The sequence below is a fragment of the Cervus elaphus genome, chromosome 12, assembly GCF_910594005.1.
Source record: "Cervus elaphus chromosome 12, mCerEla1.1, whole genome shotgun sequence".
Lineage (NCBI taxonomy): Eukaryota > Metazoa > Chordata > Mammalia > Artiodactyla > Cervidae > Cervus > Cervus elaphus.
Genome location: NC_057826.1, coordinates 65,090,343 through 65,118,109, shown reverse-complemented (window position 1 = coordinate 65,118,109; position 27,767 = coordinate 65,090,343). Strand labels below are relative to the sequence as shown.

Sequence of the window (27,767 nt, the reverse complement as noted above, 5' to 3'; positions counted from 1 at the left end):
GTGCAGCACTTTAACAGCATCATCTTTTAGGATTTGAAATAGCTCAGCTGGAATTCTGTCGCTTCCAGTAGCTTTGTTTGTAGCAATGCTTCCTAAGGCCCACTTGACTTCACACTCCAGGATGTCTGGCCCTAGGTGAGTGAACACACCATCATAGTTATCTGGGTCATGAAGATCTTTTTCGTACAGTTCTTCTGTGTATTCTTGCCACCTTTTCTTAATCTCTTCTGCTTCTGTTACGTTCTTACCATTTTTATCCTTTTTGTGCCTATCTTTGCGTGAAGTGTTCCCTTGGTATCTCCAATTTTCTCAGAGATCTCTAGTCTTTCCCATTCTATTGTTTTCCTCTATTTTTTTGCATTAGTCAGTTAAGAAGGCTTTCGTATCTCTCTCTCTTTGCTGTTCTCTGGAACTCTGCTTCAGTTGGGAATATCTTTCCCTTTCTCCTTTGCCTTTCACTTTCTTCTTTTCTCAGCAACTTGTAAGGCCTTCTCAGACAACCACTTTGCCTTCTTGCATTTCTTTATCTTGGGGATGATTTTGGCCATCATCTCCTATACAACTTTACAAACCTCTGTCTGTAGTTCTTCAGGCACTCTCTCTACCAGATCTAGTCCCTTGAATCTATTCATCACCTCCGCTTATATTACTTGTATTTAATTTGGGGAGAACTCAGATTTGAATATTTTAATGTTTATTTAAAATGGAGTCATAATTATTAAACTTTAAGGAATCTAGCAGTTTGCTGGTTTTTTTTTGTTCTTGGCCATTTGACAAATAGGCGGATGCTTGAGAACAGAAGATGAATGAATGAGCTTGGTGATTTTTATAAGGTCAGTTACAGAAAGTAACTGAGAGCTTTTACTATCATTATTGTTTTGTTTGGGGCATCTTTACAGACTTAAAACTAAAGACTTGCCCAGATTATCTAGCTTTCACATGTTACTTTATTTCTAGATTTGTTGTTTTTTTACACAGACTAATTTCTTTCCCACATTACGGGATATGAGAACAGAAGCAAGTAATAAACATGGGGCCATGCTGAACGGAGTCTTGTCATCAAAATTTAAGGGGGATTTGACTAGCAGAGTCTAGATAACAATTCTAGACCAAACACCTGAAAGTGGTTTGAATTGTGTAGCTTGTTTTATATGCTTGTGGATGAAAATACATAACATAAAATACGCTAACGTAATTTTTAAGTGTATAGTCTAGTGTGTTTACGTGGTTAATTGCAGATTGTGTTAGGTTTTCTTTTTTTAACTATCGTTGGTTTATAATGTTGTGTCAGTCTCTGCTGTGCACCAGAGTGACTCAGTTTTACACGTAGATACATTCTTCTTTCAATATTCTTTGCCATTATGCTTTATCCTAGGAAATTGGATATAGTTCATTGTGCTAGACAGTAGGACCTTGTTGTTTACGTAATAGTTGGTATCTGCTAACCCCAAATTCTCAGTCCATCCTTCTCCCTCTTGTGTTAGTATTTTTAATTAATTTCCCAAACCTTGTCTTCACTCTGCTACTCATCTTGTAAACCAGTGACTTTTAATCACAGGCTGTCATTAACCCTCATGCCTTGGAACCAAAAGTTGTGCTCCTATGTGGAATGGCCGATAAAATTCTTTTTAACAGTCTTATGGCTCAGCAGGTAAAGCATCTACCAGCAATGCAGGAGACCCAGAAGACGAGGGTTTGATCCCTGGGTCAGGAATATCCCTTAGAGGAAGAAATGGCAACTCTCTCCAGTATTCTTGCTTAAAAAATCCCATGGACAGAGGAACCTGGTGGGCTATAGTCCATGGGGTCACCAAGAGTCGGACACAACTGAGCACACACTCATCCTTCATTTCAGTACTTTTAGCAGAAATAGACACATGCTTATACCAGTTTATTTTGGGGTGAGTGTGAGGAGGTACCCAAGAGAAGCGTATTGAGACTGAGAAGCTGGTGTTTCTGCTGGCGCTGGCTCAGCACTCCTCCAGGTGGTGTGTAGTCTGCTGAAAAGAGGGTCCCCCGGTCAGCGTTGCTAGTCCTGTGGGTGTAATAATGTACTTGGGGTTTATTTCTTGAAGAGCTAATGTCTTTTTTTTTTAACTCTGGTGGGAATTAGTCTAGAGTATTACATTTCATATTTTAGGACTGAGTTTGTATTACTCATTCACATTTTGTACCTCGAGGATTTTTTTTTTTTTTTTTTACTGTTTTGTAGTATTAAAGGGCTTCCCATGTGGCCCAGTGGTAAAGAATCTGCCTGCCAGTGCAGGAGATGTGTATTTGATCCCTGGGTCAAGAAGAGCTCCTGGAGAAGGAAATGGCAACCCACTCAAGTATTCTTGCCTGGAAAATTCCATCAACAGAAGAACCTGGTGGACTACAGTACCAGGAGTTGCAAAGAATCAGACACAACTGAGCAACTGAGTACATGTATAGTAGTATACTTCAGACGAGATCGGGCACATTCAGGGTGGTATGGCCGTAGACAGTATTATACTTCAGACGAGTATCCAACTTCATGATCTCATTGAAAAGCGTTTTTCTCATATTTCATTATAGTGTGGCCTTCTTTCCATGACTGCTTCTTGTCACTTATATTTTCAATCTTCAAAACAAATCTTTTTCCTCATGTAGAATTTTGTATATTTTGTAACAATACGTTCTGCATTGCTTTCCTCTCATTACGTGCTCTCAAAAAATTTTGTTTATCCCTTACTATGTATTTTTCAGTCTACAAATATTTTTTCCAGGAATTCATTATCTCCTTGTGCAGGTTAGATCAAAGATTTTATCAATATTAAATTCTAATGACAGTTTATCTTCTAAAGGCATGGAAGATGCCCTACCCAGTCTTAATCTTTAATATATCTTGGTTTTTGAACTTTTTAATGAAATCCTGTTCAGTTCCAGGAATCTCTGAATGTCCTAATATGAGCTAATGCTTGGTATCCTAAACATGTTTTGCATAAGAGCCTCTTTACATGTAGGGGAGCCTCTCAGGTTGCTTGAGAAAAGCTTGCTGAATTTTCTGTTCTTACCTCTGAAAGCACTGTTCCCTGACTGTCATTTTTTTTTTCCCAGTGAGCCTATGCTGGTTAAAATTAAGTTTAGCTATATATGACAGAAAACTTTAAATAACAAAGTCTATTTTTTTATATGTAAAAGTCGAGCTGAGGGCTTTTTCTGAATTATTGTTCTACCAACCTTACTGCCCCCTACATGGTCTGAAATGGCTGTCTAGCTTCCAGTCATCATGTCTGCAATCCAGCCAGCTGGAAGGAGAGAGGGATGAAAAAGCTTCATGCCTTTCTTTTAATAAAGGTCACTTCCTGAAAATTGTATCTTACCGTTCTTTCATATTCAGTTCGTTCAGTCACTCAGGCGTATCCCACTCTTTGTGATCCCATGGACTGCAGCACGCCAGGCCTCCCTGTCCATCACCAACTCCCAGAGTTCACCCAAACTCATGTCCATTGAGTCAGTGATGCCATCCAACCATCTCATCCTCTGTCGTCCCCTTCTCCTCCTGCCTTCAATCCTTCCCAGCATCAGGGTCTTTTCAAATGAGTCTTTCATATTACTTGCTTTAAATTAATCCAGTAGCTACACTGAGCTGCAGACGAGTTGGGGAAATGTATTCAGCTAAAAAAATTGAGGATTATATTACAAAGAAATAAAAGGAGAGTGGATATTGGGAAAACAGTACACCAAAGTCTATGCTTCATGAGGAGGAATATCATTCTGGCCCAGTCAAGCTGTCAGCCAAAGACGAAAGCTTTAGAAGTAGCTAGTCACCTGGTAGCTTCAATGTCCTGCTGTTTGGGTTGGTCTCACTTGGTACTCAGAACCAGACAAGTTGTTAGATTTTTGTCCAACATAAGTCGTTCATCAGCATCCCTGGGTCTGTTCCTTCATCCAAACCACCATAACTGGACTCATACATTTCCTAAAGCTGAAACCTTTAGGCATCCAGGAGTGTCTTCACTTTGTATCCGAACGCTTTCCTCAGAGTTTGCTTTGGCATTATCTGAGCTCACCACTATTATCACCGTGGTCCTGCTAGTGTTGCTGGGTGGTAGAAGTAACTAGAACACTAGACTTGCATTTGTCCTAAGGCTGGGTCAGCCCAGGAATGTTTGCAGGATCCTAACCACTTTTTTTGGAGAAGGAAATGGCAACCCACTCCAGTGTTCTTGCCTGGAGAATCCCAGGGACAGGGGAGCCTGGTGTGCTGCCGTCTATGGGGTCGCACAGAGTTGGACACAACTGAAGCGACTTAGCAGCAGCAACCACTTTTTTAGGCCATTGTTTTATATACTGATGTTCTGCCTGGTGATCCCCTGGTGACTGAGAGAGACCTCCTTCCCTGATGCTTTCCAGTCTTTACCTTGATTCATTGTTCCTTCTTAAGCATCACCTTAAGCATCCCCTTTAGTAAAGAATGGTATGGGCTTCCCTGATAGCTCAGTTGGTAAAGAATCCGCCTGCAATGCAGGAGACCCTGGTTCAATTCCTGGATCCTGAAGATCCCCTAGAAAGAGATAGGCTACCCACTGCCGTATTCTTGGGCTTCCCTTGTGGCCCAGCTGGTAAAGAATCCACCCGCAGTGTGGGAGACCTGGGTTGGGAGGATCCCCTGGAGAAGGGAAAGGCTACCCACTCTAGTATTCTGGCCTGGAGAATCCATATACTGTATGGTCCATGGGATCACAAAGAGTCAGACACGACTGAGCGACTTTGACTTTCACTTTGTAAAGAATATCCTCAAAATGTGTAGTCTCCCAATGGCCTCTCTTTTCTGAAGCTGGCTTCTGTTCTAGTGACTTCAGACATGAAATGGGGGCCTCCCTGTACTGTTTGCTGAGAAGGTCAGTTACTTTCAGGTACACACTGCACTTCCTGCATAAAGAGAAAAGGGAATGCTAAACCAAATTTGTTATCTTATGTGTGCGGAGATAACCCCCTTCCTGTGGCACATGTTGTCTGTTACAAGTTTATCTCTATACCGAGCCCAGGAAAGTCCATCCCTTGGTTGCATTCGTAGTTTCTACTTACACAACTTGCTTATATATTAGTAGTTAGTGACTCTTGCTCCTTTCATTTATAGAAGACTACTGCAATGTTGTTGCTTCAAAACAGAAAATCTGCTATTGCTCCTAGATACTGTGCTTGTGTTTTAACACCTTGGCTTCCACCTCTTTCTCCTTGGGCCTGCAGGGTCTTGGATATTTTACTTCAAGAAGATTATCTCTATGGCATTTCCCATTTTTTTTTTAATTTATTAAAGTATAGTTGATTAGCAACATTGTGTTAATTTCTGCCCTACAGCAACTGACTCAGTTACAGATATGTATATATGTGTGTGTGTGTATATATTCTTACTTTCATATTTATTTTGACTCTTTAAGCTATGTGGGTCAGTATGGACTTACAGCAGTATCCCCATCTGCATTCTAAAATATAGTTTTCGTTGGTCTTCAGCCAAATTAGAAAATGAAAGGCAGAATAATTTATATGTGAAGATATAGTAATATAAGCTAAATTTACTACACTTTATTCTGTTTTTGTACTTTTCTCCTACTTTTGGTACTAAAATATTCTCTATTTGCTAAAGTGATATCTACAGTACAGAGGGAGCAAAAAAGGATTTTCTTGACAAAAGTGTAAGTTGGTGACTGTAGTGTCTCTCTAAAATTTGCAGCCTATGAGATGAGAAATCTCTAAAGATTCGACCTGGTGTAGAAAGCATTGGTGAAATTTTGAGTCTGTCTAATTAGCCTTTCTCTTAGTTTTTACATCTCTAAAATGGAGACATATACCTTTTTCTACTTCATTGGATTGATGTTGGGAAGTGAATAATAATAACACAGGCAAAGACTGGTTGATAGTGTTTACTTCAAAATGACCCAACATGGCACGTGGGGATAGGGCACACATAGATACACAAGATTGGCCGCAATTGGGTCATTATTGAAACTGGCTGGTAAGCACATGGAGTTCATTATATCATTATCAGCTTTGTTTGAAAATTTCCATACTGAAAAGCTTTTCCAGAAGTGAGGCTGTTTAGGAGACTGGTCAAAGTAATTGTTTGTCCTTTCCTTCTTAGCAAGTGAGAATTGGTATTGTTGCTGCTTTTAGCAAATAAATGCTTGCCCTGTTAAATTCTGTCTGAAATGTAAAGCAGATAACAGCCAGCCTGTCTTGATTGAAGAGGAAACAGAAAACTGGGAATCTAACAGGTTCAGTTTCATTCTCACTCCTGTGAAGATCTTCAGAGGAAAGCCGCCTCTACCTGCTTTTTTTTTTCCCCTCACATCTTCCTGTCATTCTAGGAGAGCCCCTCCTCCAGTCAGTCTAGCCTGTTTCTGTTCTGCCCAGGATCCATCAACTTCAGATCCTAATTTGGTCTCCTTCCCACTCTTCCATAATATTTCCATCAACATCCTCATACTCTGTAGTATCTCTCTTCTTTAAAACAGAACAAAATAAAATTATCCCTTGATTTCACCCTGCACCTCCAGTCTATGGCCCCACTTCCTGTCTCCTTTAATTTAACTCAAACCAACACCTCCTTGAAAGAGTTGTCATAGACTTGCTGTGGTCTCATCCTCACCCAACATCCACTCCTCTCATACCAGGGTCTGCTCTTGGCATGGCCACCTGCAGTCCTTGTGTTTCCTCTCAGTGGATGTCCTCTTTCCTCATCCTACTCTGCATCAAGGAGCTAGAGATCTACAAGACACTAGCCTTCTGGTTTCCTCTTTCAGGGCCCAGTCTCTCTGTCAGCTTTATCTCAAATCCACCTTCTTCCCTCTCCTTTGCCACCAACACAGACTGAATTTTTACAGTAGCTTTTTAAAAAAAATCAAGGATTATTATAAATGAAAACCAAGCTTATGTATTTTATATACACAGCTGACTGTATACTTCAGAGTGCCACAAGTAAGGTTCATGTTGTGTCAGAATTTAATGTTTCTCAATACTTTGTCGCTCTTGGAAGAATTTTTATGCTTTCTCTTTTCTGATAAGGCCACATTTCTCTTTTTGCTCTGGCTGCCTGGACATTCCAAGGCAAAGGCAAGCTTCAGCTCCTTTCAGCTCCTTAGTCTAGCAATCCAGCAACTCAGGATTGGTGTTAACAAGGGAGGGCTGATGGGAAAGACACAAGTTTAGTTGTCTTAGTTGGATTTGAAGTCCAGCCTTGCCACTCTGTGTTCGTGGGGGAGAAACTTTGAGCCTGAACCGCCTTGTCTATAAAGTGGAGATGACACCTACCTCACAGAGTTGGTAGGTTTGTATTTATAAATTATCTAAACTGCCTCAAATCCTTTTTGGGAAGAGCATATATAAATAAAGGATAATGGAATATGTAGTTATTTGGGGAAAAACAGTTGGTTGAAAGCATACACAGTTTTAGAAGAGCTATCAGATTTCTGCTTGTCAAGATTTTCACGTGTTGTCTCAGTATTTGAAGTAGCCCCTGTTCAGGAGGCCTTCTCTGACCCACCTGTCTGAGTACCTTCTCCTCCTCCACCAGCCTGCTCCATGACTCAGCTTTGCTTTCTTCACAACACTGGTCACTATTTGAAAATATTTGTATGTCTTCTGCTTTGTGTCAGCTAGTCGGCTCCCTGTCTGTGGAGATTTGCTCCTGCGCTCTCAGTCTCTAGGGCAACACCTGCTTACTTGAATAAATGGAGGCTGCGTGGGACATTTCAGGTCACTCCTTAGAAAACTGAAAAGGAAAATGTACTCTGTCTGGCACAAGTTTTGTTTTTAAACCATGCTTTAGGAAACTGTGACCAAAGCACCTGTGTAAAGTAAAGCTATGTGTAATATTTAAAAAGTAGAACTTTTGAGCTGAAATAATTATTATCTTAATTGTAAATGACTGGCTCTCTAGAGAAAAAAAAGATTTTCTTTTTCTCTTTTAGGTCAAAGAGCCTCCTGAAATCAATTTAGTTCTGTACCCTCGAGGCCTGACTGGTGAAGAAGTGTACGTAAAAGTGGATTTGAGAGTGAAATGCCCACCCACCTATCCAGATGTGTGAGTTCACTTATAAATGTGTGTGTTAGTCTCTCAGTCATGTCCAACTCTTGCAACCCCATGGACTGTAGCCCACCAGGCTCTTCTGTCCGTGGAATTCCCCAGGCAAGAATACTAAAGTGGATAGCCATTCCCTTCTCTAGGGTATCTTCCCAACCCAGGGATCAAACCCAGGTCTCCCGCACTGCAGGCAGATTTTACCGTCTGAGTCACCAGGGAAGTCTGTTTATAAATAGCTTTGATGTGATTTCAGTTCTCGGTTTTGAAAACGTAGAAACAGGTTGAAGTTAATGGTATTTTCTCCTTCTGACCCCCGTTCCATTTAAAATTTTATTTCCTGTCACCTGCAGTTCATCAGAACTACATCAGCAATAGATGTTTTCATGAAGCCTGTCTCCTGTTAGGTTGGCTTCTAGTTAATAGTCTCTATGGGTGGTTATGTTTGCTCCATGAGTAATGTTTGCTTCTTCTGTTGTGTTAACTTCTGTTTGTTTAATTTTTTCACAAACTAGGAAGAGGAACAATTTAGGGGAAAAAAGATAAAGGTGCAGTGACTATAAAAGCCTTGTGTACTTAGTTTTAAAGTACAGTTTACATTAGAACTTAGAGTAGACTTCCGAGCCTAGTGGGACCTTGACTTCCTAAAGTAGAGAAGGATTTACTCGCCCTCTTTCAGGGTCAGGAAGATGAAAGATCATGTAACATCGCTGGCCTCCACCCATTAAATGCCTAAAGAGTTTTCCAGTCAGTGAGACAGCCAAAAACCTCATGTATTTCTAAATACCCCATGAAGGTAACACCCCCTCGGGTTCAGATCCACTAGTAGAACAAAAGCATTAGCTGTCAAGGCTCAAATATTCTTCATTTCAAGTACCGTGCATATTCCATGTAATTTTCCCAGGCATTCCATGCAGAAAAGCAGATTTGGCCTGGATGATGTTTTTTAATTGAGCTTGTTGTGCAGGAAGCCAGTGAAGGAAAGTGACGAGTAAAAGGATGTACTGCCTTACCCAGTGGGTGGTAAATATATGGAATTTGTTACCTTAAGAGGTGATGGAGTTTATGAAAATACAGGTAGGTCAAGATGAGCTCCCTGAAGTTAGTAACTGAATTTTAGCCCAACCTCTGTGCTGAGAGTGGAATATAGTAGACATTCAGAAAGTTAATTTATGCATTAATTGAAAAGTAATTAATTTTATGAAAGAAAAATAAGACAGTGGCTCTCTCGGTCTTATTTTTCCTGACACCAAATAGGTGGTGTCTTTTCTGACACCAACTGGGTGTCTAAACAATTCAGTTCGGTTATGACACTAACTGTCCATAGTTCTTGATAGCTGAGTTGGGGGCTCAGTCCCATGACGAGACGTGGATGCCAGTTGCAAGTCCCAGTACTTCTGATGAACTGGCTATAAATTCGCACGTTCCTATGACACCCCCCCGCCCCCGCCCCAGGTTTGATAATTTGCTAGAACAGTTTACAGAACTCAGGAAAGCACTTCAGTTACTACTACTGGTTTGTTATCAAAGATACAACTCAGGACTGGCCAGATGGAAGAGATGCTTAGGCAAGAAATATGTAGAGGGGGCACAGAGCTTCTTTGCCTTCTTGACATTGACTGATGTCACCTTGGAGGAGGGACATAATTACCCCTGTATGAGAACCACTATGTTAGAGAACTCATCAGGTAAATCTTCATGTGTCCCCTTGATAAAAATATCATTTAAGAAACTGCGTGCAAGTGTTTACAAAAGTTAAAAAGTAAACATTGTAATATCAGCTACATAAACTTATGAATTATGTACCAAGGGCATGAAGAGAACATTGGAAATTTTACAGTGTTTAATTAGTGTTACAGGCAAATTTTTCACTATTCTTAATATTTAATATTGCTTAATAGTTAATATTGCTATATAATAACTGCTTGATTTTTTTTAAAAAAATTGTGTAAGTCTTGACTTGGGAAAACATTCCTATCTTTTGAGATAATATCATGCAGGAAAACTTTCCTTTTCTGCAAAATAGTCCTTTATACCTTTATATGAGTCCTTTATATGAGAAAGAGAATCCTGGATTAAATGGACCTTACATAGACTTTCTCTAAGATTTCCATCTATCCAGGTAGATGATGACTGTAGTAATCTGTCATAATGAAGCATTGAGAGAATGCATAGATAAGTGAATAGTAAAGGCTTCATCAAGGTAAAATGCCATGAATTACTCAGAAATGCTTGGTGGGAAGTGATGAATCATTTTCTTATCTGTAAAATTCAATAAAGCCTACTTAATCTCAAGAGGTTGTTATTGGATGTGTTGTGATTGGAAATAAGAGGAACCCCAAGGGAGAGCTGATGGTATTTTCCTTGGGTAGAAGGTGTTGACTGTTAGTTGTGCCCTATAGAGATGAATTAGAGCATGTGGTAGGCATCCTTGGAATAGCAGAGTTTGCAGAGTGTGCATGACATGAGTGAGTGAGCTCATTTATAGCAGAATGAGTTCCTGGGACACAGCCTGTTGTAGGAGTACTAGATAGAACACTGTGCCTCCATCTCACACATAGTTATTCTTATCCTGCTTTATGCTAGGAGCAGACAGATGATCACAGAGCGCTTAGACCCTTGTGGCTGAGCTGTCAGAGTTCGCTGATGTTAGGGGGCAAGCCAAGATCGAGCATTACCATAAAAGGGAGTGCATGGTGAAGTTACTAGGCTAGAATCACACACAGAGCTGGAGTCATTTGTTAAAAGGCAGTAAATAGTAGTTGATGTTAGAAATTTGAATCATGTTGTAAAGCTGAAACCAGAGACAGAGGAGCTGGAGAGACACCTGATCGAGCCCCACTTAAGTCTGGTCCTCTTGGGGAGCAGGGCACTTGGAAGCCCATCCTGACGCCTGGCCAGCCCCTTTCTGCCCTACAGACTGCCGGCGACTCCATGTTGAGTGCTGTGTCAACAGAGTTGCTGGGGTAAAGTTGAAATCCTTTTGAGATGAAAGGAAATGTTTTTGGGGTACAGAGAAGTCCACAAGTGAGGCCCTTACGGAAACCCCAGGCTCCAAGCTTGAAAATTAGCAAATATTAATGCAAACAATCTGTACTTTTTAGAGTAACTCTTTTTTTTTTTTTTTTCTTTTCCAGAGTCCCTGAAATAGAATTAAAGAATGCCAAAGGTCTGTCAAATGAAAGTGTTAATTTGTTAAAGTCCCGCCTAGAAGAAATGGCCAAAAAACACTGTGGCGAGGTATGATTTGTAAAACTGGGATTATGACAGAATGATAAAAATCTCATCATGTTCACTAGTGTTTGCCTTCCAATCTTTTCTTTGACTTAAAGGCTTTCCCATTGCATCTCAGATCTAACTTTCACCAGAATGTTCTGTTTTTTGTTGGTATCTACAAAGGGGAATATTGCTGTTTGTATTGCTTTAATTAACAGTACTTATGAATTACGAATTGTAGAGTGTATATAGACAGTACTGTTGATACTTAATTCTTCTGGAAACACTCCATATGAAACTGACCAGACTTTTTGCACACTTTGAGCCTGGCATCATGACCTCATCTTGACTTGAACATTTATGTTGGAAAATGTCTACAAACAAGTAATTTCTGACCAAACTATGCCACATCTCCCCTTTTCATATCAGAAGAACTAATTGTTTACTTCTCAATAATTAGGGACTCACTCTGCTCCATCAATGTCCCTTTTATACCTGAGCATTTATACCTAGTTCAGTACTGATGCTTTTTTAATCCTGTGACATTAGGGTTTGCATGAGCTCCTCCTTGGGTAAGAACTCTCTCTGGAAGGCCAGGCTGGGTGACCTCTTAGGGCAAGTATTACAGTCTGTTCCTTAAGCCCACTGAGTATCCTAGGTATAATTGTCTTCTCACTTTTGTGTAAGATTATGCAGTGTTTTTGCTTATGCACATCACTTTTAACTTATCCCATCCTATAAAAACTGAGAAGAGTTAAGTAAGGACTAGCCCTAGGCCTCTATGTCACTAGGAAAGTGACTGGGTAGTTTTTCACTTGCATTCCATTCCACAGTGAGTTACAGTGTGCCCTCTGGAGTGCTTTTTGCCCCTAAAACCTTTGCCCACCTAAGTTGTGTTTCCAAGAACTTCAGTGATTTTTGTGGTAGATAAAGTGATTGTAGAACAGCTTGGACAAAAAAATAGGCCTTGGGAATTACTCCAGAGTTCTTTCTAGTTTTAAGTTCTTTCTAATATAGTCTAATGTCTAATTGAAAAATAATACAGAGTTATATTGAAAATTCAGCTACAGAATCCTCTGGTTTCTTGGATTCATGATTTGTCATTTTTTGTAAAATTCTTTGCTGTGTTTGATTTGATTTTTATAGTGCAGTATTATATAATATAACTGTTACATAATCATCACGAAAACTCCAGGAGATAGTGAAGGACAGGAAAGCCTGGCGTGCTACAGTCTATGGGGTTGTAAAGAGTTGGACATGACTTAGCAACTGAACAACAGCAATGTAATCATCATGCTATACATTAGATCCCCAGAACTTACTTATTTCGTAACTGAAAGTATGTATACTCAGACCTACATATCTCCCTTTTACTGTCACCCACCAGTCCCTTGGTAACCACCATTCTAACCCCTGTTTCAGCTTTTTTAGGTTCTACATGTAAATGATATCATGCAATATTTGTCTTTGATTTATTTCACTTAATATAATGCCTCAAGTTCCATCTGTGTTCCTGCAAGCAGGAGGATGTTCTTTTTCATGGTTGAATATTTCATTGTGTATGTATACTTACATCACATCTTTATTCACTTTTTCATTTACACTTAGCTTGGCTATCGTGAATAATGCTGCAATAACATGGGAGTATAGATATCTTTTCAAGATCCTTTGTTTTCATTCCCTTGAATATATACTCAGAAGTAGGATTGCTAGATCATATGTAGTTCTGTTTTTAATTTTTTGAGGAACCTCCATACTGTTTTCCAGAGTGGCTGGAACAATTTACATTCTCACCAAAAGTGTACTGGGGTTCCCTTTTCTTCACATCCTCACCAACACTTGTTTGCTGTCTTTTTGATGTGTGATGTGATAGCTCATTGTGGTTTTGATTTGTGTTTCCCTCATGATCAGTGATGTTATATATCTTTTCATGTGTCTGTTGGCCATTTGTATGTCTTCTTTGGAAAAATGTCTGTTGTGTTCCTCTGTCCATTTTTTAATTGGATTGTTTGGGGTTTCTTTTTAATTTTTGCTGCTGAGTTGTATTAGTCCTTTATATATTTAAATATTGACCCCTTATCAGATATATGATTTGTAGATATCTTCTCCCATTCTGTAGTTTGACTTTTCATTTTCTTGATGGTTTCCTTTGCTGTGCAGAATCTTTTCTTTTCTTTTTTTTTTTTGCTGTGCAGAAATGTTTGTTTTAGTCCCACTTGTTTATTTCTGCTTTTGTTGTCCCACTCACCCCAGCCCCACCTTTTTTTGACTTTATTTTATTTATTTATTCAAATTTTTATTATGGTATAGTTTATTTGATTTACAATGTTGTACTGATTTCCACTGTATGGCTACTTATATAGTATCCACTATTTGTTGGATTCGTTTTCCCTACAGGTCATTACTGCCTTTTATTTTTTTTATTTTTTTATTTTTTTTACTGCCTTTTAAGAAGAATTCCCTGTGCTGTATGGTCAGTCCTTACTAGTTATCTGCGTTATATGTAATAGTGTGAACCTGTCAATCTCAGCCTCTCTATCCCTCCTTTCCCCCTCTCTTTCTCCCTTAGTAACCAAAAAAACATGGAATGCTTCACAGATTTACATGTCATCCTTGCACAGGGGCCATACTAATCTTCTCTGTATCTCTCCAGTTTTAGCATATGTTCTGCTGAAGAGAGCACATTGGTTTTATTTTAGATTATACTTTTTACAAATGGCCAACAAACACATGAAAAGATGCTCAGCATCACTAATTATTAGTGAAGTGAAAATCAAAACTACAATGAGGTATCACCTCGTACAGGTCAGAAGGGCCATCATCAAAAAATCTATGAACAATAAATTCTGGGAGAAGGTGTAGAGAAAAAGGAACCCTCCTATACTATTGGTGGGAATGTAAATTGGTACAGCCATGATGGAGACCAGTATGGAAGTTCCTTAAAAAACTAAAAATAGAACTACCTATGACACAACAATCCCACTTCTGGGCATATACCTGGAGAAAACCAAAATTCCAAAAGGTACATGCATCCCAGTCCTCATTGTAGAACTGTTTACAATAGCCTTCACATGGAAGCAACCTAAATGTCCATCAGCTGAGGAATGGCTAAAGAAGATATGGTACATATATACAATGGACTATTACTCAGCCATAAAAGGAATAAAGTGTGCCATTTGCAGAGACGTGGATGGACCTAGGGACTGTCATACAGAGTCAAGTAAGTCAGAAAGAGAAAAACAAATAGAGTATATGAATGCATATATATGAAATCTAGAAAAATGTTACAGATGAACTCAGTTGCAAAGCAAAAATAGACACACAAATGCAGAGAATAAACATGGATACCAGGAGGGGAAGGGGAGCGGTGGGATGAATTGTGAGATTGGAGTTGGCATATACACTACTGTGTATAAATGGATAACTAATGAGAACCTACTATATAGCATGGGGAACTCTATTCAATGTTCTCCAGTGACCTAAATGGGAAGGAAGTCCCAAAAAAGAGGGGATACATGTATACATAGAGCTAATTCACTTTGCTGCACAGCAGAAACTTAGCATTGTAAAGAAATGATACTCCAATAAAAATAAATAAATTATACTTCTTTGGTCAGTTCAGTCGCTCAGTCGTGTCCAACTCTTTGCAACCCCATGGACTGCAGCACACCAGGCCTCCCTGTCCATCACCAACTCCCAGAGTTTACTCAAACTCATGTCCTTTGAATCGGAGATGCCATCCAACCATCTCATCCTCTGTTGTCCCCTTCTCCTCCCTTTGCCTCCTTCTCCTAAAACATACTTTTAATATTGAGATAACTGTAGATTCACATGCACTTGTAAGAAATAATACTAAGAGAGGCCATGTACTCTTTACTCAGGTTGCCCCAATGGTAACATTTTGCAAAACTGTATTATAATATCATAAACAGGATATTGACATTGATACAGTCAAGATACAGGATAGTTTCATCACCACAAGATCCCTTTTGTTGCCACCTCCTTTTATCCCCACTTCCCTGATAGCTAAGTTGGTAAAGAATCTGCCTGCAATGCAGGAGACTCCAGTTTGATTCCTGGGTTGGGAAGATCTGCTGGAGAAGGGAAAGGCTACCCACTCCAGTATTCTTGGGCTTCCCTTGTGCCTCATCTGGTAAAGAATCTGCCTGCAATGTGGAAGACCTCAGTTCTTTCCCTGGGTTGGGAAGATCCCCTGGAGAAGGGAAAGGCTACCCACTCCAGTATTCTGGCCTGGAGAATTCCATGGACTATATAGTCTGTGGGCGCAAAGAGTCAGACACAACTGAGTGACTTTCACTTTCTTTCCTTGTATCCCCACGCCCTCCTTGATACCTGGCAACCATTAATCTGGTCTCCATTTCTATAACTTTCTCACTTCAAGAATGTTATATAAGTAGCATCTTAGTATGTAACCTTTGGGATTGGCTCCCTGCTTTCATCATCATTCTCTGGAAGCTCATCCAGATTGTCACATGTGTCAATAGTTGTTACTTTTTATTGCTGAGTAGTATTCCATCTTATGTCTATATAAGATGTTTGTTTTGCAGTGAAAGACATCTGAATTGTTTCCAGTTTGGGTGTGTTAAAAATAAAGCTGCTCTAAACATTTCTGTCAGATTTTTGTGTGAACATGTTTTCATTTCTCTGGAATAAATGCTCAGGTGTGCAGTTGTAGGTGTATGGTACTCTGTGTTCAGTTTTTTAAGAAACCGCTGAGATTTTCCAGATTGACTGACCATTTTCCATTTCTACCAGCAATATATAGGTGATTCAGTTTCTCCACATTCTTGCCAGCATTTAATGTTGTGACTTTTTTATTTTAGCTCTTTTAATAGAAGTTGTGATGGTTAATTTTATGTGTCAGTTGGCTAGGCCATGGTACCCAGATATTTGACCAAACATTCTGTATGTTTCTGTGAAGGTATTTTTTAGATGAAATTAACATTTAAATCAGCAGACTTTTAGTTAAGCAGTTTACATAATGTGGGTGGGCCTCACCCAATCAGTTGAGGGCTTTAAAAGAAAAATACTGGCCTCCTTGGAAGAAGAGGGCATTGCCAGGAGATGGCCTTTGGACTTGAATTGCAACATCAACTCAGCCCTGGGTCACCAGCCTGTTGGCCTACCCTGCAGAATTTGGACTTAGCAGCTTCAATAATCTTGTGAACCAATTCCTTAAAATTAATCTCAATCGATTTTTCCTTCTCCCTTCTCCCTCTCCTCTTCTTCTCTCCTTTTCTCTTCTCTTTTTTTCTCTACAACATGTAATTGGCTCCCTGTATCTGTGGGTGCTCCATCAGCACCCATCAGCAGTTGGATTCAGGCAACCACAGATGGAAAATATTCATGAAAAAAAAAATCCAGGAAGTTCTAAAAAGCAAAACTTGAGTTTGCTGCATGCCAACAACTATTTACATAGCATTTGCATAGTATTTTCATTCTAGAAGGTGTTGTAAGTAGTGTAGAGATGATTTAAAGTATATGGGAGGATGGGTGTAGGGGATATGCAAATGCTGCATCATTTTGTATAAGGGACTTGAGCACCTGTGGATACCAAGGGACGACTTTGTGTGTGCATATACACATACACACACAACACTCACACACACACACATGCACCCCTTATATTTGGTTATGTTTCTCTGGAGAGCCCTGACTAATAGAGATGTGTACTATGCCATGAAGCAGAGTAGCTGCTGTAGATAAGGAGGTCGGGGGCGCCCCTGATAAGGTGACATTTGAGCAGAGGCCTGAGAGAAGCAAGCCAGTGAACTGTGTAGATGTGGGGAAGAGGAGGACAAGAGTCAGTATGGTGAGTAGCTCATATTTACATCCAGTCTTATATGATTTGTCAGATTTGTATAGAAAATGCTAGTGAATTATAAAGATTAGCAAAAGTCCTCCAGTACCTGGCTCCTGGCTTCTTTCTGGTGTAGAAATGGTTTTGTACTAGAGACTGCCTTCTTTCACCAGCTTTCTGTAAGAGAGCTTGTCATACAATAGTTTGCCTCTTAGATTCCAGCCTGGTGTTTCTCAACTGTAAACAGAAATATATCCAATGAAAGCCACAGCTTCTAGTACAATGAAAAAATACAACTTCCTCCAATCATTGCTGTACATATGTGCTGCCAACAATCTCTGTGATTTCTCTCAAAAAGAGAAAGGTGAACAGCAGGAGAACTGTATATTTTTGTGTACAGTGACATCTATTACTTTCGACCACCCTTAAGTCCTTTTAGAAACAAGAACTTTCCATCTGCTTCATTGTCATTGAAGAAAAAGAAATTTCAGAGTGGCAGTCTTCATCTGCAGAAGGCGCTTGGCAGTCTTGACCTCTTTGGGGTTGGGATAGTTGTTCAGTGTGGGTCCAGAAACATGTGTTCTGTTGATTTACCAACCAAGCTACAATTTATGACTCCACGGGGCTGGGGAGAGTGGCTTCCTACATTCACATCTGATGTCTGAGAGGGGAGGCTTTTTCCTTTGATACTGTGAATGCTTCCCTAAGTGGAAATGAAATGCTTCCCAAGTATTGATCCGCCTTCTGCTGACCCATTGCTAGCAGGTAGAGAGTGAGGCCGTTAAATATTCGCATGTGTACTTCACTAGAATGTTTTCAGTAGGCTTCATGAATAGGTGTAAGCACTCATGTTAGCAATGATTATTCTCTTCTCAACTGTCCTTATATAGGCAGGTTTTCCAGTCAGGGAAACCTTTTAAGGAAAACCTTAAGAAGTAAAAACTTTTTACTTTTATGCAATCTTAAAAATCTTAAGTATATTATCAGATTTATTTATATAGAAAATGCCAATAAATTGAACAAGACTACAAAAGAAAAGTGATGCTTTTTATTTATGTAGTGATTTGTCTTGATAGCAACACAATGAGATGAGTGCTGAAACGCTTTTGCCTGCCGTGATTACCTCCTATAACTAATTTAGAATGTGTCGCATCAAAAAGAATATGAGGTTCTTTGGTATCCTTTTGTAGAAGGTGCTTCAGTACAAAGTATTAATACAACCTAACCTGGAGGAAATTGCTAAAATGATTCACATTATGTGGTACCAGTTCATTTGGGACCACTTCAGTGGCTTGCTAAAAGACATTTAATTTCTTTGTTTCGTTTCTGCACCTCACTATTGAGTTTTGGAAATACGTTTCTGTGAAGGATTTCTTAGATTGAACTGACAACTCGAAAAGAGTCTTCCCAGCGCTCCCACTTCTTCCTGGATGTAGCTGTAGTATTCTTCCCCAGTACTATTAGGTACCTATATACAGGAAGTAGTGATTCAGGTTAATGTTTCATATTAAAGAATGTATTTGTAAAATGTAACAAGAGCAGTAGTTAACTTTTTCTAAGCTCTGAAAAAAAAAATAAAGATTATGTGTTAGACTTAAAATTTCGGTGAAATCTGTCTTAATACTACTTTTGTGGCTAACAAAGGTTGTGCATTTATGTAAAAATACTTATCCAGAATGCCCTCAATAAACAATATTAAAGATAGGTTTCGCTTTCAAGTTTTAAAAAAAAAAAAAAAAGAATATCATCATTGTGAATGGTCTCGGATGGTCTGCATGTTTTTCTGTAGTCTCGCCGTTGGACCCTGTCTTCGCATCACTTGATCATTTATGGTTGATTTCCATCCACGTGTTTAGGTGATGATATTTGAACTGGCTTACCATGTGCAGTCATTTCTCTGCGAGCACAACAAGCCCCCTCCCAAGTCTTTTCATGAAGAAATGCTGGAAAGGCGAGCTCAGGAGGAGCAGCGGAGGCAGTTAGAGGCCAAGCGGAAAGAGGAAGAGGAGGTGAGACCCATGTCACCACGGGGCCAGCCAGAGGACTGAGAGCCCCTATAGGTTTTTAATCTCTGTCTCTGCCTACATACTTATCCATATTTATTAAGTTTTGCTTAGCATTTGATTCAAGAACCATGAATTCATGTGAAAGGAGGCCCTAGGAGTAACCAAGAAATAAATACTATGAGTGAGTCCCTCCGAACAAGTATCAGTGCTACCCCTAGAACCCTTAGTTCTGGTCTTTAAATGAAAGAAAAAAGTCAGTTTAAGCAAACTTCTTTGTGTGCTTGTAAAGCTGTGCAGAGTTCAGAGGCTATTACCTTCTTCCCTCTGTGGGACAAGCATCTCATGCCCAAACGAGTCGCCAAAGCCAGAGACTGAACGTTTCTTTTTTTGTTCACTCACCATTTGTATTTTTTCTTTAGTCTGCATAAGGACGTACATTCCTGTGTTATTTTAAAAATCCTTTCATCAAACATAATACATGTATCTAAATTTCCTTCTTGATTTTTGTTCTTTTTCTTCTATTTAGTCTTTTAATAAACTTACATATCTAGAACTTATTTTGGTGTAGGTTGTGAAAATGAGGGTCTGAGTGCCCCCCCAGACATTTTCCTAACACATTTATTGAATAATCATTCTTAGGTGATTTGTAATACTTCCTTTAAAGGGTATTTTACCTACTTATTTGTACTAAGTTCTATTTGTGAATTATCTCTTTCGTTCAATTCAACTGTTTTTTCTCAGGTCTATACCACAATCTTTGAATTATTGTATCTTTTGTAACATTAGACTATCTGAGGAGTCAGGACCCCTGTCCCTTCATCTTTCATTGTTCTTTTTTTTCTCTCAGCTATCCTCACACATTTATTCCTACAGAGAAATTATAGGATTGCTTTCTCAAGATCAAAACAATGCCTCTGGAATTTTCAGTAAAATTGTACTTATATATCCATTTGGTCAGAATTTACATCATGGCAATGATCAGACATCTGATCCAGGAATAGTTTTTCCATATATTTTTATCTCTCAGTGAGGCTTTTTAGTTTTCTCCCCTTAGATGTTACAGTTCACTTCTAGGATTTTGTTATTCCTACTTTTCTTATGTTATATTCCTTGCTCTTTTTTTCCTACTTCATTTTGTTCGTCCTTGGCTTATGTTAGCACTGTCTTTGTGAGTTCCATTCATTTTGTTACTGTTTATCTCCTATTTAATTGCATAGCCTAGTTATCATTTAAAGTTTAAAGTTCTTACCTCTTAGGCAGAGACATTTTAATTAGAAGATAAAGATATTTAATTAACAGTCTTGTTTCAGTGTGCTGCTGGAGCTACCTGTAAGTTTTGGGTATGTTTTTACATTTTATATTATTGCTGTAATTTTTTTTGGTTAGTCTCTCAGTGGTTTTGATATTTATCACCTAGAACTTTAGGAGGCTCATAAAAACACTACTTTATATAAATTCAGAATCATTTGAGTAATAGATACATGGGTCAAATGAATAGATCAAAATGCCACTTTTTATGAGAAAGCTGGTTGGGGAGTGCAGCTGAAGGTCTGTGACTTATGGGTGTGGTGCCGGCTCAATCCACCTCCACCTGGGCAAAGAGTAGGTGCAAGTGCATGTTTTCTGCAGGCAGGCAGATACCAAAAGGGAGGGGTTCAGTCAAGAGTGGAGTGAAGTGAGAGGCCAGTGGTGTTGCCACAGTGAAAATCCCTCCACTTTGGGAATCTCCTGGTGGTCCAGTCGTTAGGACTCTGAACTTCCACAAGTCCCTCCACATAAAAGTGGGGAGGAAGTGTCCCTCTCCACACAGTCTTAACACCCATTTAAGTGGGAAGCCTACTGCATAAGAACTCTGAAAACTGCTGAAACTCTAGTATGTACTAAGCTTTTACATACTCTTAGGACTGAAATTCAAAAGACTTTTTGTGATTTCAGAATTTGTGTGTTGTGTGGGTTTCAGAGATCAGCATTTGATGGCAGTATGATTTATTTCAGCAACGTGAAATCCTTCATGAGATTCAGAAAAGGAAAGAAGAGATAAAAGAGGAGAAAAAAAGGAAAGAAATGGCTAAGCAGGTACTCTAGAATTTCTACCATAGTCAAATAGTTTATATTTTGCTAAATATACAGTGTTTTTCTTTCCATTGATGGTATTCAAATTACTGTATCTTCATAATGTTTGAATATCTCAGAAGTCAGGACCTCTGTCCTTCATTCTTCTTTATTCCTTTTTCCCTCCTTTGTTGCTATCAGTAGTAAAGTTTAAAATGAGGCACTTAAAAGTCTACCAGATATCATTCATTGTGTATTTTATATTCTCCAGATAGTTACCAAACTTTGAGTTGTATATTATCTGTAGAAGACTTAGGCTTATGTAACTAGAGTAGTTTATCAACAGAGTTGAAGGAGAGGGGAGATTGAAGCTTTGATAATCAACCCAGACTGGAATTATTACTTGGAAAACAAAACTATTTGTTCATACTGAAGAGTGAATGGAAACCAGATGGATCTGCCTGAGATTTCATTGAGTGATGGAAAACAGATTTAAAAAGCAGTGGTGGAAAAAGGATATAGTCCTTTGTCCTGTATTTTTCCTGAGTCCAGCTCAATCAGAAAACCAGTTACACATGTTTGCAGAAATCCAGAGAGAATTTTGCTCATTCTCCTTTAAAGAAATGGCATTTCCCCTAAGGGAAACAGTGAGGTGCAGTGGGAGGAGGTACTGATGTACGAGTAAAGAGAACCTGGCTGAAAGCTTTGGCTTTTTACTGCCTTGGCTTGGTGACCTTGACAGGTGACACTCTGAACTTGTTTTCTTCCCCCCTTAATGTGGCACAGATAGTGCTTTCCTGTCTGTCTTATGTAACCATTCCTTCAGAAAAATGTACCACCCTTTGTGAATGTACAAAGCTATATACAAATTTAAGGTGATATGACTGTTCACCTGTCTTACATCTAATCTGCCTTCCTGACAGCCACTCTGCTCTCTGTTTTTTCTTTTTTTTTTTTAAATGGTGTTCAAAATAGTTTAATATTGGAATCAAGATAGATAATAAAACAATACTAGTTCTATCAATAGAAGAGATAATCTAAGCATAGACCCCCACCCCATATATTTATATATAACTGATTTTTTGAGCAAGGTACAAAGATAATTCTGGAGAAAGGATAGCCCTTTTTGCAAATGGTACTAGAACATTTCTTTTCTTTTCCATTATGGTTTATTACAGGATATTGAGTATGCTCTGTTTGAATGCCTCCTTCTGTTCATCTCTTGCTCTTCTCCCTAACTTTTCATGCATATTCCACAATTCTAAGTATTTATAAAATTCACATTCTCTTAAAACTGTAACCTTGACCTTCAGTTCTTGAAACAGTATATATTTGGACACTAATTTTAAAAAGTTGAGTTCAACTTTATTACACTTGAAAATCTTCAGCTTAAATGAAATTTGCATGCTCTACATATTTATGATTACCATGATTGTCTTCCGTTATGACTTAGGTCTAAAGTAGGTTTTACTTTTCTTTTTTTAAGGAACGTTTAGAAATAGCTAGTTTGTCAAACCAAGATCATACCTCTAGAAAAGACCCAGGAGGACTCAGAACAGCTGCCATTCTACATGGAGGCTCTCCTGACTTTGTAGGAAATGGTAAACATCGGACCAACTCCTCTGGAAGGTCTAGGTAAGTCCCTGAGATTTCCAGTCCCTTAAAACAACTTCTAGTGAAATTTGGTTGAGTTGTCACATGACAATTTTAATAACTTTTTCAAAGCCTGTGTATCTTAATATATTAGCAATATAAAATTTTTCATTTGCTTTAATACTTTCCACGTATCTTTCACGAAGCCAGTTTTATTTCCCTTTATATAACAGTTATTAACCTTAACAGTCTTGCCTCCAGTGCAGTTTGATCTGACTTTTGATGATCTAAATATTCAATGTTAGTTGGTCAGTTGTGTCCAACCCTTTGTGACCCCATGAACTGTAGGCCACCAGGCTTCTTTGTCCATGGAATCCTGCAGGCAAGGATACTAGAGTGGGTTGCCATTTCCTTCTCCAGGGGATCTTCCCAACCCAGGGATTGAACCTGGGTCTCCAGCATTGCAGGCAGATTTTTTACCGTCTGAGGCATCAGGGAAGCCCAATTATTCAGTAAGTGATTTAAAAGCTTTTCTTCCATCAGAATCATCATCCAGTCAGATTCACACTGTTTTCAGTCTGTAACGCCTTAGGTCTCACCACAGGTGTGGGGAGAGCGCCACCGTGGGCACAGGTGTAGGAGATCCTTTACGCGAGGACGGGAGCCCCAGTTTGCTGCCAGGGCCCCCCTCCCCTTGCTGCTGAGGACACTGGGCTTCCCCGTCTCGACAGGTGGGCTCCTGGGTTGTCCCTGTCACCAAAGGTCACATGAAAGATACTGTCTCTTCCTCCACATCCTTTTCCACTAAAGAATTGAGGCTTCCCTGTGAAGTAAGTCCCCTACATACAAACATTCAAGTTTCAGACTTTGAAAGACGCAGACGTGCACTCCGGCAGTGTCAGGCATGAGCGAAATTGCAGCTTGCCCTCCCTCTCCTGGCGCTGACGATCCTTAGCTGTCCCGTCTCCCGTCTCTACTCCTTCCTCCAGTCGGTAACTCTTCTCGACTGTTCACTCAGTGCCAGCCCCTGTACCAGCTGTTGTATTGTACTTGCTTTTCAAGGTACTGTACTGTAAGATTAAAAATGTTTTTTTATTTTTTTTTTATATATTACTTGTGCAAAAGGTATTATAAATCTACTATAGTATAGCACTGTATAGCCAGTTTTGTTAGTTGGATACCCAGGCTAATTTTGTAGGACTTATGAACAAATTGGACTTAGGAACACTCTATCAGAATGGAACTTGTTTGTATGAAGGGGACTTTCTATGTTTGCTGTGACTCTCACAGTAGACCAGAAAGGAATTTTAGTACAGAATTCCTTTCTGTGATTAGGTGGGTGATTAAATAGAGCAGGTATTATCATTCAGCTTCTATATGTATTTAAACTATCTCTTGTGATAATCTAAGCACCACTTAAAACCAACATTTTAGGTACCAAACTAAAAGCTTATATAATCTTTTGGGTTATAGGTTGTTTATAAGGAGGAGTCATTTCAGTTCTTTCCCTAATTATCTACTTTGAAAAAAAAATCAGCTCAGAAATCATGTTTTGATATTAACATTTAACCACTTACTGTTAAGGTGAATGAAATGTTTTCTTGAATGCAGTTTCTGGTAATGATTTCTTTTTAAGATTATAACTCCTTATACCAATTTAGATTATTTTTTGCAACTGGGCTTCCATTAGGCAACATAGTTTGAAGCTGTCAGAGTATTCCACTAGGAACTATCTAACAAATTCCTACTGTGTTAGAAATGGTGGAAATAAATCAATGCCGTGAATAAGGCTGTATAAAAGGCAATTTTTTTTAGTCTAATTATTTCCATTTTTGTGGCTAACTGTAAACAGTGGGTCCAAGATTAGATTTGCTTTTGAGATCAGTAATTATTAGCAAGTTTATTGAAGGAAGGGTGGGAAATTCTCTGTTTCCTTGACACAGGTAGAACAGATTTTATGTAGCACTTAAAAGGGACATTAATATGTCTTGGATAGAATGACACTTCCACGAGAATCCAAGAAGTCATTTTCATGTATCGTTCACCAAGATTGTTGTACAAACCTGTATGGAACTCTGGCACTGTGTCACCTACAGACTAGAAAAGAATGAATCTTTCTTATAGTTTACTTTGCTTCTTTGGTTAAGAAATAAAAATTCCTTGATATACTGAAGTATCTCATACATACTCTTTATTCTTTTTCTTCCTTGCTATTCACTAGTCTTTAAGTTGGAAAGCCAAAGGAAATGAGCAGTGTTCCATTTTATTCTTTCAACTAGAAGATACTTTCAGTAGAGTTAGTAGACATGACCTTGTCGTGAACATTGTCAGCAGTCAGTATTTGAATTGGCTGTGACTCAAAGCAATACAATCTATAATGAGATACTTGATGAGAACTTATTTGCTAAAGGCCAGACACTGTTCTGAGTCCTAGGGATTCAGTAAATAAGATCAAGATAGACTCTGGTTTTATGGAGCTTGTATTGTAGTTGGAAGAGACTGTCCACAAGCAAACCAGAAGTTGTCAGATAATGACTAGTGCTCTGCAGAGAATTTAATTGGCTGTCTTGAAGAAAGACTGAATTGTTACTTTAGATTGGGTGTTTGGAGGAAAGAGTCCAAGAACTGGATCCTGAGTGACTAAAGGACAGTGGCTTTAAACTGAGGGGCACATATACTGGATCTGGATGAAGGGAAGGAGCCAGCTACTCAGCTGAAAAGAACAGCCGGTATAGAAGACCCCAGGCTGGCCTAGGCTGGTCCTGCCCAGAGCTCATCAACCAGGGCAGCATGGCTAGAATGACCAGTTATGGAGACAGTGGTTCAAGGGGGCAGCAGGAGCAGATCACAAGTGAGGTCCTTGTTGGTTGAATCAGGAGTTCAGGTGTACTGAAAAGCCGTTTGAGGTTTTAAAAAGGAATACGGTATCACCTGATCCATGCTGAGTGAAGTTCTTCCTGGCTGCTAGTGGAGAACGGGGAGCGGGGCGAACAGTAGAGGAACGGCTCATGCGTCTCGTGTCATACCACTCCCTCTCCCTCACCCTCTGCACGGTGGCCACACTCATCACCCAGTCCTTCACACACACCGAGCTCCTTCCCATCTCATGGCCTCTGCCAGTTTCTCTACCTGCGATGCTCTCCTTCAGTTTACTTTGCGTGGCCGACTCCTCATCACTCAGTTCTCCCCTCACACGTGATCTCCGATGCCTTCCCTGAGCACCCCACACTTTAGCTACTTGTTCTCCAATTTCCTGCTTTATTAAATTTCTCCATAGCAGTTACTGCTAGCTGAACTTCATATTCATTTGTTTGCTTTTTAATTGTCTTCTCCTTTTGTGAAAGTATGGGGTTCTTGCCTCTGTGTTTTCTTCAGGGCCTGGCACAGTGCCTGGCAGGGACAGGGTAGGTGCTCAGTAAACATCTGATGAAGGGAGGGAGGGAGGCAGGAAGGATGATAGAAAGGGACAGATTGTCTTTTTGGCCCTGGTAGGGTCTGCAGTCTCTTTAACCAGGGCAGCTCTGCTCTTCTTTTTTGTGTGGGATACATCAAAAACCAGTAAGTCTTTATGTAATGAAAAGTCTCCACTGTGTAAAACAAGAGAAAGAGAGCAGAAAACCCCTGACTATTCTAGTGGAAAGAGCTTAAAGGCTTGATTCTCAAGTACCTGGCCCCTTGGCCCAGCTTTTCACTGATGCACTTTTGCCTTTGTTGGGCAACTTCACTTTCTATGTCCTTAATCATTCCCTGGCCTTAAGAATTTGTGGACACACATGTAGTACAAGAGACTCAAATCATAATAGGTTTTCTCAGCAGTGTGGGAGGGTTTTAGGGGAGGGAATTGAAAGTGGCAAGGCTAGTTAATAATGGGGAGAAATTTGGTGATAACCTGAACAAGGCAGGGAAATTGGAGAAGAAAGGCTCATACTTAGGAATCAGTTAGTTGCAGGAGATTTAGGAGCTCAGGGAGACGTGCACATTTTGACTAGTGAGGCAGAATGGATGACTATGCCACCAACCAAAAAAAGAGCCCAGGAGAAAAATCCAGTTGAGAGTGAGTAGGGGTACGTGGCAGTTTCATTGACTTTGCAGTAGCATGAAGAGTGAATGGAAGGGACAGTCATGGAGACAGCAAGTGTAGAAGTTAGAAAATGAAAAACAAGATGGTGCAGGAGATTGAGGGAGAGGAGGATGGACATGGGAGAGATTTATGGGCTGAAGATAAGGAGCCAATGGAGAGGGACAGATTGAACATAAAGAAGAGAGGACTAACTGATGGATCAGGGTCCCAGAGGAGACTTCAGGGGTGGAACTGAGGACAGGGTAGCTGTCCTTCCTCTGAGTCTGAGAAAAAGAAAAAATGGCTCAGGTGCCAAGTAACTTTCTAGGTGGACCCGCAGAAAGTGTGGGTTTCACTGCTCATTGCTTCATGGTCTCAGTGAACGTGGAGGTCAGAATCACACTCACAATGAGAGGACTGCTTCCTAGAGATTTGTGCCTCATCATAGCATTTCTAACAGGTGTCCTATCCTGACCATCAAGGGCATTCTTCCTTGCCTCGTCCCTGCAGAGCTCTCCCAATTTAGTTGTAATTTTTGCATTGTAATCTGGCTTTCCACTCAGAAAAAAAGGGAAAGAGAAAAAGAAGGGTTAGACTTTGAGTGTGGGGGTTGGGCATTCTGTAGTATGGGGCCCAGTTCGAGTGACTAGGAATCTGTAGTGCTCTTAAGCCCCGATTTTGCAGCTTTCTCCAGATGTGCGTGTACACAGGATGTGGGGTCAACATGGACTTGTGTTAAATCACTTCCGTAGAACTTCTGTGATGATGGAAATGTTCTCGATCAGTGCTGCCCGCTGTGGTAGCCACTAGTCACTTGGGGCTGTTGAGTACCGACATACCTCAGAGATGTTGGAGGAGCAGACCACCACAATGAAATGAGTATCACTGTGTAGTGAGTCACTTGAATGTTTGGATTCCCAGTGCATGTAAAAGTCATGCTTATACTGTGCTGGAGTCTGTTAAGTTTGTGATAGC

The 27,767-nt window shown here is 39.7% G+C and overlaps 1 protein-coding gene and 1 non-coding gene across 3 annotated transcripts in view; one reads left to right on the top strand and one right to left on the bottom strand.

Moving 5' to 3' along the window:
* The window catches only part of EIF2AK4 (eukaryotic translation initiation factor 2 alpha kinase 4), a 101,331-nt gene that overhangs the window by 6,104 nt on the left and 67,460 nt on the right, over positions 1-27,767 (top strand). For both annotated transcript variants that reach the window (XM_043919238.1, XM_043919239.1), the window contains exons 2-6: positions 7,935-8,047; positions 11,182-11,284; positions 18,938-19,090; positions 21,083-21,163; positions 22,626-22,774. In XM_043919238.1, coding sequence (XP_043775173.1) covers positions 7,935-8,047; positions 11,182-11,284; positions 18,938-19,090; positions 21,083-21,163; positions 22,626-22,774 — 599 coding nt within the window. The remainder of the gene's footprint in view (positions 1-7,934; positions 8,048-11,181; positions 11,285-18,937; positions 19,091-21,082; positions 21,164-22,625; positions 22,775-27,767) is intronic.
* On the bottom strand, positions 13,837-13,941 carry LOC122705979. Its single transcript, XR_006344247.1, has one exon. It is a non-coding gene; the product is annotated as a U6 spliceosomal RNA (small nuclear RNA).